This window comes from Maniola hyperantus, chromosome 7 (assembly GCF_902806685.2).
Source record: "Maniola hyperantus chromosome 7, iAphHyp1.2, whole genome shotgun sequence".
NCBI lineage: Eukaryota > Metazoa > Arthropoda > Insecta > Lepidoptera > Nymphalidae > Maniola > Maniola hyperantus.
The window spans coordinates 16,005,231-16,018,169 of record NC_048542.1 but is presented as its reverse complement, the minus strand read 5'-3'; the positions used below and the strand labels follow the sequence as shown (position 1 = coordinate 16,018,169).

Sequence of the window (12,939 nt, the reverse complement as noted above, 5' to 3'; positions counted from 1 at the left end):
TCTGTCTGCCCGACAGCGACGACGACCGGCAAACCTCCAGAAGTGTTCAGGTACTGTAACTTGTTCTGTGCTCAGTATACACAATGGCGTCGGATCAGGAGTCGTGCTCGGACGAAGAGCCTGACAGCGAGATGTTGAGCGACGATCTCTGTCTGCCCGACAGCGACGACGACCGGCAAACCTCCAGAAGTGTTCAGGTACTGTAACTTGTTCTGTGCTCAGTATACACAATGGCGTCGGATCAGGAGTCGTGCTCGGACGAAGAGCCTGACAGCGAGATGTTGAGCGACGATCTCTGTCTGCCCGACAGCGACGACGACCGGCAAACCTCCAGAAGTGTTCAGGTACTGTAACTTGTTCTGTGCTCAGTATACACAATGGCGTCGGATCAGGAGTCGTGCTCGGACGAAGAGCCTGACAGCGAGATGTTGAGCGACGATCTCTGTCTGCCCGACAGCGACGACGACCGGCAAACCTCCAGAAGTGTTCAGGTACTGTAACTTGTTCTGTGCTCAGTATACACAATGGCGTCGGATCAGGAGTCGTGCTCGGACGAAGAGCCTGACAGCGAGATGTTGAGCGACGATCTCTGTCTGCCCGACAGCGACGACGACCGGCAAACCTCCAGAAGTGTTCAGGTACTGTAACTTGTTCTGTGCTCAGTATACACAATGGCGTCGGATCAGGAGTCGTGCTCGGACGAAGAGCCTGACAGCGAGATGTTGAGCGACGATCTCTGTCTGCCCGACAGCGACGACGACCGGCAAACCTCCAGAAGTGTTCAGGTACTGTAACTTGTTCTGTGCTCAGTATACACAATGGCGTCGGATCAGGAGTCGTGCTCGGACGAAGAGCCTGACAGCGAGATGTTGAGCGACGATCTCTGTCTGCCCGACAGCGACGACGACCGGCAAACCTCCAGAAGTGTTCAGGTACTGTAACTTGTTCTGTGCTCAGTATACACAATGGCGTCGGATCAGGAGTCGTGCTCGGACGAAGAGCCTGACAGCGAGATGTTGAGCGACGATCTCTGTCTGCCCGACAGCGACGACGACCGGCAAACCTCCAGAAGTGTTCAGGTACTGTAACTTGTTCTGTGCTCAGTATACACAATGGCGTCGGATCAGGAGTCGTGCTCGGACGAAGAGCCTGACAGCGAGATGTTGAGCGACGATCTCTGTCTGCCCGACAGCGACGACGACCGGCAAACCTCCAGAAGTGTTCAGGTACTGTAACTTGTTCTGTGCTCAGTATACACAATGGCGTCGGATCAGGAGTCGTGCTCGGACGAAGAGCCTGACAGCGAGATGTTGAGCGACGATCTCTGTCTGCCCGACAGCGACGACGACCGGCAAACCTCCAGAAGTGTTCAGGTACTGTAACTTGTTCTGTGCTCAGTATACACAATGGCGTCGGATCAGGAGTCGTGCTCGGACGAAGAGCCTGACAGCGAGATGTTGAGCGACGATCTCTGTCTGCCCGACAGCGACGACGACCGGCAAACCTCCAGAAGTGTTCAGGTACTGTAACTTGTTCTGTGCTCAGTATACACAATGGCGTCGGATCAGGAGTCGTGCTCGGACGAAGAGCCTGACAGCGAGATGTTGAGCGACGATCTCTGTCTGCCCGACAGCGACGACGACCGGCAAACCTCCAGAAGTGTTCAGGTACTGTAACTTGTTCTGTGCTCAGTATACACAATGGCGTCGGATCAGGAGTCGTGCTCGGACGAAGAGCCTGACAGCGAGATGTTGAGCGACGATCTCTGTCTGCCCGACAGCGACGACGACCGGCAAACCTCCAGAAGTGTTCAGGTACTGTAACTTGATCTGTGCTCAGTATACACAATGGCGTCGGATCAGGAGTCGTGCTCGGACGAAGAGCCTGACAGCGAGATGTTGAGCGACGATCTCTGTCTGCCCGACAGCGACGACGACCGGCAAACCTCCAGAAGTGTTCAGGTACTGTAACTTGTTCTGTGCTCAGTATACACAATGGCGTCGGATCAGGAGTCGTGCTCGGACGAAGAGCCTGACAGCGAGATGTTGAGCGACGATCTCTGTCTGCCCGACAGCGACGACGACCGGCAAACCTCCAGAAGTGTTCAGGTACTGTAACTTGTTCTGTGCTCAGTATACACAATGGCGTCGGATCAGGAGTCGTGCTCGGACGAAGAGCCTGACAGCGAGATGTTGAGCGACGATCTCTGTCTGCCCGACAGCGACGACGACCGGCAAACCTCCAGAAGTGTTCAGGTACTGTAACTTGTTCTGTGCTCAGTATACACAATGGCGTCGGATCAGGAGTCGTGCTCGGACGAAGAGCCTGACAGCGAGATGTTGAGCGACGATCTCTGTCTGCCCGACAGCGACGACGACCGGCAAACCTCCAGAAGTGTTCAGGTACTGTAACTTGTTCTGTGCTCAGTATACACAATGGCGTCGGATCAGGAGTCGTGCTCGGACGAAGAGCCTGACAGCGAGATGTTGAGCGACGATCTCTGTCTGCCCGACAGCGACGACGACCGGCAAACCTCCAGAAGTGTTCAGGTACTGTAACTTGTTCTGTGCTCAGTATACACAATGGCGTCGGATCAGGAGTCGTGCTCGGACGAAGAGCCTGACAGCGAGATGTTGAGCGACGATCTCTGTCTGCCCGACAGCGACGACGACCGGCAAACCTCCAGAAGTGTTCAGGTACTGTAACTTGTTCTGTGCTCAGTATACACAATGGCGTCGGATCAGGAGTCGTGCTCGGACGAAGAGCCTGACAGCGAGATGTTGAGCGACGATCTCTGTCTGCCCGACAGCGACGACGACCGGCAAACCTCCAGAAGTGTTCAGGTACTGTAACTTGTTCTGTGCTCAGTATACACAATGGCGTCGGATCAGGAGTCGTGCTCGGACGAAGAGCCTGACAGCGAGATGTTGAGCGACGATCTCTGTCTGCCCGACAGCGACGACGACCGGCAAACCTCCAGAAGTGTTCAGGTACTGTAACTTGTTCTGTGCTCAGTATACACAATGGCGTCGGATCAGGAGTCGTGCTCGGACGAAGAGCCTGACAGCGAGATGTTGAGCGACGATCTCTGTCTGCCCGACAGCGACGACGACCGGCAAACCTCCAGAAGTGTTCAGGTACTGTAACTTGTTCTGTGCTCAGTATACACAATGGCGTCGGATCAGGAGTCGTGCTCGGACGAAGAGCCTGACAGCGAGATGTTGAGCGACGATCTCTGTCTGCCCGACAGCGACGACGACCGGCAAACCTCCAGAAGTGTTCAGGTACTGTAACTTGTTCTGTGCTCAGTATACACAATGGCGTCGGATCAGGAGTCGTGCTCGGACGAAGAGCCTGACAGCGAGATGTTGAGCGACGATCTCTGTCTGCCCGACAGCGACGACGACCGGCAAACCTCCAGAAGTGTTCAGGTACTGTAACTTGTTCTGTGCTCAGTATACACAATGGCGTCGGATCAGGAGTCGTGCTCGGACGAAGAGCCTGACAGCGAGATGTTGAGCGACGATCTCTGTCTGCCCGACAGCGACGACGACCGGCAAACCTCCAGAAGTGTTCAGGTACTGTAACTTGTTCTGTGCTCAGTATACACAATGGCGTCGGATCAGGAGTCGTGCTCGGACGAAGAGCCTGACAGCGAGATGTTGAGCGACGATCTCTGTCTGCCCGACAGCGACGACGACCGGCAAACCTCCAGAAGTGTTCAGGTACTGTAACTTGTTCTGTGCTCAGTATACACAATGGCGTCGGATCAGGAGTCGTGCTCGGACGAAGAGCCTGACAGCGAGATGTTGAGCGACGATCTCTGTCTGCCCGACAGCGACGACGACCGGCAAACCTCCAGAAGTGTTCAGGTACTGTAACTTGTTCTGTGCTCAGTATACACAATGGCGTCGGATCAGGAGTCGTGCTCGGACGAAGAGCCTGACAGCGAGATGTTGAGCGACGATCTCTGTCTGCCCGACAGCGACGACGACCGGCAAACCTCCAGAAGTGTTCAGGTACTGTAACTTGTTCTGTGCTCAGTATACACAATGGCGTCGGATCAGGAGTCGTGCTCGGACGAAGAGCCTGACAGCGAGATGTTGAGCGACGATCTCTGTCTGCCCGACAGCGACGACGACCGGCAAACCTCCAGAAGTGTTCAGGTACTGTAACTTGTTCTGTGCTCAGTATACACAATGGCGTCGGATCAGGAGTCGTGCTCGGACGAAGAGCCTGACAGCGAGATGTTGAGCGACGATCTCTGTCTGCCCGACAGCGACGACGACCGGCAAACCTCCAGAAGTGTTCAGGTACTGTAACTTGTTCTGTGCTCAGTATACACAATGGCGTCGGATCAGGAGTCGTGCTCGGACGAAGAGCCTGACAGCGAGATGTTGAGCGACGATCTCTGTCTGCCCGACAGCGACGACGACCGGCAAACCTCCAGAAGTGTTCAGGTACTGTAACTTGTTCTGTGCTCAGTATACACAATGGCGTCGGATCAGGAGTCGTGCTCGGACGAAGAGCCTGACAGCGAGATGTTGAGCGACGATCTCTGTCTGCCCGACAGCGACGACGACCGGCAAACCTCCAGAAGTGTTCAGGTACTGTAACTTGTTCTGTGCTCAGTATACACAATGGCGTCGGATCAGGAGTCGTGCTCGGACGAAGAGCCTGACAGCGAGATGTTGAGCGACGATCTCTGTCTGCCCGACAGCGACGACGACCGGCAAACCTCCAGAAGTGTTCAGGTACTGTAACTTGTTCTGTGCTCAGTATACACAATGGCGTCGGATCAGGAGTCGTGCTCGGACGAAGAGCCTGACAGCGAGATGTTGAGCGACGATCTCTGTCTGCCCGACAGCGACGACGACCGGCAAACCTCCAGAAGTGTTCAGGTACTGTAACTTGTTCTGTGCTCAGTATACACAATGGCGTCGGATCAGGAGTCGTGCTCGGACGAAGAGCCTGACAGCGAGATGTTGAGCGACGATCTCTGTCTGCCCGACAGCGACGACGACCGGCAAACCTCCAGAAGTGTTCAGGTACTGTAACTTGTTCTGTGCTCAGTATACACAATGGCGTCGGATCAGGAGTCGTGCTCGGACGAAGAGCCTGACAGCGAGATGTTGAGCGACGATCTCTGTCTGCCCGACAGCGACGACGACCGGCAAACCTCCAGAAGTGTTCAGGTACTGTAACTTGTTCTGTGCTCAGTATACACAATGGCGTCGGATCAGGAGTCGTGCTCGGACGAAGAGCCTGACAGCGAGATGTTGAGCGACGATCTCTGTCTGCCCGACAGCGACGACGACCGGAAAACCTCCAGAAGTGTTCAGGTACTGTAACTTGTTGTAATTTTTTAACCGACTTCAAAAAAAGGAGGAGGTTCTCAATTCGTCGGAATCTTTTTTTTTTTTTTTTTTTTTTTTTTTTTTTTTTTTTTTTTTTTTTTTTTATGTATGTTCCCCGATTACTCAAAGACGCCTGGACCGATTTTGAAAATTCTTTTTTTGTTTGAAAGGGTATAGTTCAAAGTTGGTCCCATTTAAATTTGGTGAAGATCTGATGAACATCTTCGAAGATAGATACTGGAACTCCTCAACGGATAAGAGTAAATTGGTCGCGATCAGTGTAATAGCTTAGTAAACAGTAGATTTTTAACCAGTCATAGCATAATTCCATGGGGCCACTAAAAATTGTGAAATAAAAAATTTTTACAAAAAAAATAAAAACCGACTTCGATACACAAACACTAAAAATTGAAAAATAATTTAATTTATTACCGAATATATTATGTATACAAGAGTTAATATAGTTCCATAATAATATTTTTGGGGTCGGTGCCAATGAGGTGCCATTGTGGAGTCTCATAAAAATATGAAGTCTAGACGATTCGCGCAGCTAAAGCTAATTGGCACCGGCACTAAAAATATTATTATGGAACTATATTAACTCTTGTATACATAATATATTCGGTAATAAATTAAATTATTTTTCAATTTTTAGTGTTTGTGTATCGAAGTCGGTTTTTATTTTTTTTGTAAAAATTTTTTGACATGTCAGGCATTGACAAGTTATGCGGCGAAAAAATAAATTGTTTCTAGTGTTCTTCTGGTACGTATTTGACCAGCAAGAGCTGGTGGTCCGTTGAAGTTATTTTTACTAAGCTTAAAAACCGGCCAAGTGCGAGTCAGGCTCGCTCACCGAGGGTTCCGTAGTACAGTCGCATTTTTTAGACATTTTGCACGATAAATAAAAAACTAAGTATGATTCATAAAAATAAATAAAAACCTGTTTTAGAATCCACAGGTGAAGCCCTTTCATAATATGATACTCCACTTGATATAGTTATCTTAGTTCGAAAATTGAAAATACAAATTATTAGTTTATGACCACAATTTAAATTTTTTTGTGTGATGTGACCACAAATTCACAATTTTCAGATGTTTTCCCTAAAGCCAGCTATAAGATCTACCTACCTGCCAAATTTCATGATTCTAGGTCAACGGGAAGTACCCTGTAGGTTTCTTGACAGACAGACGGACAGACAGACAGACAACAAAGTGATCCTATAAGGGTTCCGTTTTTCCTTTTGAGCTAAGGAACCCTAAAAATGAGTACCTAGTAGGTACCTACTCACCATTTCTGTTCTGTCAATTTCTCTGACGTTGTGGACATTGCCAAGACTTTCTTTTGCTACCATTTATACATTATTTCTTCCTATAGCCGCTTTAATCATCACCGTCCACGACAGTTAGGGAACTTCTCACATAACGTCGAGGCTTCAAATGTTAGTACATTTGGTGCAGGTGGCCCTAAATCAGCCCGATTTTTCTTTGACCACTATTTCCTGATATTTGACATATCGTCAATTTAGGATGAAACCGAGTTCCCTCACTCTGCTATCACTATGAGTTGCAAGAGTCCATATCTATTGTGCCAAGCACATCGATGATATCCAGGCGCAAATGCTTCGGCTATAGCACAATCTTTCAAGTGTGGCAACAGAAAAAAAATTTGCATACCTATGCAAATAACTACTCTTCCATTTTTGTAGAGCCTGCCAGAAGATCTCCCGGCAATCAACTCCTGCGTCCTCAGACCGCCTCGAAAGCTGTTCACCAACTGTCGCGAGCGCTGGCGCCAGCAGAACGTCAGCGGCGCCTTCGCAGAGCTGCGGCGGCTGGTGCCGACCCATCCGCACGACAAGAAGCTCTCCAAGAATGAAATACTGAGGATGGCTATAAGGTAGACTAGCTTTATGCGATCGATGTAAAACGTGATAAGAATACAATTATTATTGTTGTGGCCACATTAAGTATGTGTATTCATTGAGTGATATTTATAGGGTATACCTACCTACAGTTAATTTTATTCAAGAGTATTCAATAGAATATTGTTATTGCATTTGAGTTTGGCGCCTTTTGAAATGGAAGTCGCGTCATCTATTGCGAGGCAGCCATCTTGAGTCGATTGTATAAATACGGGTGGTTGATGGTTTTAAAGCTAGTCTCGTGCCCACTCGAGACTCAACCGACTACTGAGTGTTTTTTTGTGTTTAGGTCGCCATTTTGATTGAGTAGGTGCAATAGCAATTATTGTGCCTTGATCAAGTTAATATTACAGTTAGATTGTTATAAAAGGTTAAACTCTCAATAAGCCTATTCGCGTTGTGATATTTAAATTCACTTCACAATGTTTATAATATTTTCATCTTTCTGCAAAATAAGCCTTTGGATTAATCTTATTTCTAAACTAAGGCAATATTTTATATATTATTCAGATACATCGGTCTCCTGTGCGAAGTTCTTGAATGGCAAAAAAATCACGGCCTAGGAATGAACAAGGAGAACTCAGGTCTAGCCATCAAATGTGAATCTCCATTGAGTCCAACCTCAAGACGTCTAAGACTCAAGAGACCTTACGACGATGACAAGAGGTCCTACGATACGGACTACGTGAGGTTCGGAAATGAGGAAAACGAGTTAGTGTTCAGAAGAAACTGCCAAAGGAATTTCCAAAGTAAAACGGAGTTCTTCTTCGGAAAAGACCATTTGAAAGTGTTGCGGAATCAGTATTATATACCGTCGCATTGGAGGCACATGCCGTTCAGGAATTTAGGTGAAAGGAATGGAAATAACCTGCTGATGATCGCGCCGACGGGTAAGGGGGATGAAAAAGATGGTAATTGTAAAGATAAAACTGATGGGAAAGATAAATGAAATATTAAAATCGGAAATTTATATGTCTCATGGTCTCATAGTACCCAAGTACTTATATAATGTGTTGGGTTCACAGTTTGGCAGATTTCGGTAAACTTTTTAGACCTTTACATAACGATAACTTTACACGACAGTTTTAAATAATTTTCTCGGCAGAAACAAAATTGCCACAAAACTAACGGTTTTGGAAACGATGCATTCTTCATGAACATTTTGTTAAACAATTGCAATTATTTATTGCTTTAATGGTTGTTGGTGATGTTATAATTTATTTAATTGGTTTATAAGTTTATATTTTATGAATTTAAATTACCATAAGATTTTTATTTTTAGTACCTAAATAAAATCATGTTCAGCGTTAAGATCAATTAAACTAAGTATTTATTGATGAATGAGTTTTATTTACGCTATTTATTAATTTTTGGAGGAGAGCTAGAGGCCATATTCGTCGCTCAACAGCTACAAGTCACGATCGCAATCACCTCTGATTGGTTGACGCTCGCTCACTATTGGCTACAATGCATTGTTGCAACAAGAATCTCACAAATTCCACCAATCAGAACAATTGAGATTGTAATAGGTACTGATTGATGCAGGTTTCCCGCGATCGAGGTGCATAGGCTAATAATTTTTACATCGGAAAATTAACTCTCGATTAAAAAAATATCGGTCAAGTGCGTGTCTGACTCGCACAGGAATGGTTCCGTACAAGTAATAACACTTTTTTTTTTTTTTTTTCATGGAAAATGCAAATGTATATTTTTCGATGCTATATCGGCAAAAGAAATACGAGAAATACACATCTTGTGAAAATTTCAGGTATCTACCTCTTATTGTTCATGAGATACATCACCCTGACAGACAGTCGGACGGATGGACAGCGGAGTCTTAGGGACCTCTTGGCACCCTTTGGGTAAGGAACCCTATAAAAACGAATTCCACGCGGACTAAGTCGCGGGCATCATCAAGTAATCTAAAGAAAAGGTGACTGAATGACTGACTGACTGATCTATCAACGCACAGCTCAAACTACTGGACGGATTAGGCTGAAATTTGGCATGCAGAAAGCTATTATGACGTAGGCATCCGCTAAGAAAGGATTTTTGAAAATTCAGCCCCTTAGTGGGTGAAATAGGGGTTTGAAATTTGTGTAGTCCACACGGACGAAGTCGCGAGCATACGCTAGTAACAATATAAGCAGCAATAAAAAAGTAAAAATGTGATTTAATAACGCTAAACCATCAAGTTAAGCCAATAATAAGTTTCCTTATGGTGTTTAATCCCGCGCCGCACGCCTGCCACGCGCCTCGTCATTGTGAACTGGTGATTACTGATAACAGTGATAAGGGAGCTGCAGAGCGTTCGGGCGCAAACTAATTGTTATTTTACGAGGGAGAGGCTGACTTTGGGAAAGTTTTGGGGCGACAATTTTTTATACATACAGAACGCTAGCAAAAACTGACGACAGGTAGTACTGATGATTACTGATATGATACGATCACCAAAATACAAGAAAAAAAAATTTATTTAAATGTCCGTCCCCGGGATGTACCTAAGCTAACTCTGTACTCATCAATATCATCAAAAGCTAGCAGACAGACAGACAGACACGCACATTTAGGCACAGATTTCACATTTATAATATTAAGTATGGATATCAAACTTATTATAATTAATAAAAAAATGTTCTCATTATTGTTTTTTTATTTTAATTTTAAACAAAAACTTAAAACCAAAACATAAATACTGAAAGGATATGCACAGAGACAACTTATGTCTTAGGTTTCTTCCAGAAGCCCTAGGGTTTCCTTTTTTTTATAGAGATAGCGAGCAAACGAGCAGGCGGGTCACCTGATGTTGAGTGATTACCGCCGCCTATGAACATTTGCAACACCAGAGGAACCGCCGATGCGTTGCTGGCCTTTTAGGAATTTGTTGGTCCGCCCCTTGAATAACCCCATGTTGTAATCTATTTGCAACACCGCCGATGGGAGTTGGTTCCACAGTTTGCACGTGCGTGGAAAGAAGGATCTGGCGCAGCGGACGGTCGAAGTGCACCAGACACCCAGATGGTGAGGGTGGAATTCTTTATTTCATGAAAGCCGTTAATTTTCGGAATGTTAACAAAATCAGAGGAAATTGGCAGCTATTTCCGTATATATATGACTCATAAAAGCGTGCACGGTTTTGAATAGTTAATTCCGTGATATAATCTGATTTTGAATTTACAGCGAAAATTAATAGCGTTGCTGCGAGTGTAACTAATATTAATTGTGCTATATAATCGTTTATCCTAATCTAGGACAATTACAGAATTAATGTTCATTGAACATGATTAGTACTAATAATGTTTTCGAATCTGGATTTAGTGAAACGTTGTGGAATAAGGTCACAGTCTACGAGATTCTTCATACAGTACTTGGCCAGCGTACTCTTAAAACTTTATCATTCTGAGAGGATTGGTTGGCCAACATTTTCGCAAACTTTTTCATTTAGAGCCCTCGCCCACGGCGACTTTTTGTAGCGATGCTGTCGCGCGTTTACTAAACGCACGCCAGCATCACTACTAACGCGTGTTAGTCGCATTTGCAACGCGCTACTGCATCGCGACTGTATCGATGCAAACGCGCGACCGTGTCGGACGACATCGGGGAAAGAACGGAGGGAGGGTGGCGCATGAATGGAGAACCAAGCATCAGTGCAACATTTTTTTCTCGTTTGCAATTTGCATCGAGACAGAAGCGCGACAGTATCGCGTTTGCATCGCGACTGAATCTAAGACCGTGGGCGAGGGCACACAGCTAGCGACCGCTTCGCGACTGTATCGATGCGGAAGCGCGACAGCATCGCTACTGTATCGCTACAAAAAGTCGCCGTGGACGAGGGCTCTTAAGTATAGGCTAATTTTTAATTCCGTGGAATTCTCACGTTTCTTAATGTTACCAGAGGTAAAAGAGTTCCCACAAATGATGATAAAAAATTCAAATAAAATATATGGTGGCGGTGGCGCTTCTAGCAGCTCGAATGGTTCTTACAATTCAGTCTTATTGTTCTTATGCCAAGCCCTAAATTCCCCAATAGCCGTCACTACATCCTTAGCAAACAGTTGAGGCAGTTCCAACGCCAGGAAATGACCGCCTTCGTCTAACAGCGTGCTGCGTATAAGGTTCGGAAACTTCTTCTGAATCGCCCATCTTGTGATGAAGACAACCTCGTTCTTAGCCTGCAGTGATACCGTTGGAACTGGTGATGGAATACTGAAAAAAAAATACGCACAGAATTGAGGACCTCCTTTCAAGTTACTTACAAATAAGAATTAAGTACTACTTTTTAGGGTTCCGTACCTCAAAAGGAAAAACGGAATCCTTATAGGATCACTTTATTATCTGTCTGTCTGTCTGTCTGTCGGTCTGTCAAGAAACCTACAGGGTAGGTACTTCCGTACTTCCCGTTGACCTAGAGTCATAAAATTTGGCAGGTCTTAAAGCAGACATTCGGGGAAAAATCTGAAAACCGTGAATTTGTGGTTACATCACACAAACAAAATTAAATTGTGGTCATGAACTAATAATTAGTATTTTCAGTTTTCGAAGTAAGATAACTATATTTTATTTATTTTTATGCATCATATAGTTTTTGAATTATCGTGCAAAATGTCGAATAAATACGACTATATTACGGAACCTTCGTTGCGTGAGCCTGACTCGCACTTTTCCGGCTTTTTTAAGCTAAATTATATTTTCATGTTACTCACTCATCAAGCTGTAAGCTATAGTATCTAGAGTTGAAAGTTTCAGCGTAAAGCCTCATAGCTGACGTCATGGAGTTAGTCACGAAGTAGACCATGACGTTGTCAAGTAGCTGGTCTTTTGTGAAGTGGTTGGCAAACCCCCCATCGGGGTGGTTGCGGTACTGCAGCTTGGTTGCCGTTGAGAACTTCTCCAGGATATACGCCGCAAGACCTGCTGGAGAATCAGCTAAGGCCACACCTAGAATAATAATTTGAAAACTTGTAATATTAAAAAATTCACCACTTTGTCGCTGTGATTAATATTTATACCCATGCCAAATTACAGATTTCTAGCACTAATAGTCTCTGAGATTAACCGAGGACGGACAGACGGACGGACATGGGAAAATTATACCTAAGGGTTCCGTGTTTACCCTAAAAAGGCAACTTTTTTTGAGTCACACTTTTTAGCCGGTGGCTTAGTTGTGTAGTTTCATTCAGAATATAGGCAATAGACTAGCTTACAACCGCGACTTCATCCGCGTGGACTACACAAATTTCAACCCCCTATTTTTGTCCTTTAGGGGTTGAATTTTCCAAAATCCTTTCTTAGCGGTCTACGTCAAAATAGCTACCTGAATGCTAAATTTTAGTCCAATGCGTCCAGTACATTTAAGCTGTGCATAGATCAGTCAGTCAGACACATTTGCCTGTTATAATGTTTATTAATTTACTAGCTGATGCCCGCGACTGCGTATGCGTGGATTTAGGTTTTTAAAAATCCCGTGGGAACTCTTTGATTTTCCGGGATAAAAAGTAGCCTATGTCACTCTTTAGGTCTTAAACTATATCTTCCCATGCAAAAATCACTTCGATCCGTTGCTCCGTTGCGACTTGATTGAAGGACAAACCAACAAACAAACACACTTTCGCATTTATAATAGGGATCATCATCATCATCATCATCATCATCATCATCAT

The 12,939-nt window shown here is 45.5% G+C and overlaps 2 protein-coding genes across 2 annotated transcripts in view; one reads left to right on the top strand and one right to left on the bottom strand.

Annotated features, from left to right (window-relative positions):
- Nucleotides 1-1,553: 1,553 nt before the first annotated feature.
- On the top strand, nt 1,554-8,580 carry LOC117983853 (neurogenic differentiation factor 1-like). The gene is made up of 4 exons (XM_034970476.2): nt 1,554-1,667; nt 1,716-1,814; nt 7,064-7,254; nt 7,790-8,580. Exons 1-4 carry the CDS (start codon nt 1,554-1,556, stop codon nt 8,226-8,228), a joined length of 843 nt encoding a protein of 280 aa, XP_034826367.2. The 3' UTR covers nt 8,229-8,580.
- A 2,635-nt stretch (nt 8,581-11,215) lies between these two features.
- The window catches only part of LOC117983410 (uncharacterized), an 18,644-nt gene continuing 16,920 nt past the window's right edge, over nt 11,216-12,939 (bottom strand). Inside the window, exons 16-17 of the mRNA XM_034969953.2 lie at nt 11,983-12,217; nt 11,216-11,485 (exon numbers count right to left, since the gene is read on the bottom strand). Coding sequence (XP_034825844.2) covers nt 11,260-11,485; nt 11,983-12,217 — 461 coding nt within the window. The 3' untranslated portion in view covers nt 11,216-11,259. The remainder of the gene's footprint in view (nt 11,486-11,982; nt 12,218-12,939) is intronic.

Coding starts and splice junctions, on each gene's coding strand:
- LOC117983853 (XM_034970476.2), top strand. CDS start 1,554: ATGGCGTCGGATCAGGAGTCGTGCTCGGACGAAGAGCCTGACAGCGAG. Junction 1,668..1,715: donor AAACCTCCAGAAGTGTTCAG/GTACTGTAACTT, acceptor GCGTCGGATCAG/GAGTCGTGCTCGGACGAAGA. Junction 7,255..7,789: donor ATACTGAGGATGGCTATAAG/GTAGACTAGCTT, acceptor TATATTATTCAG/ATACATCGGTCTCCTGTGCG.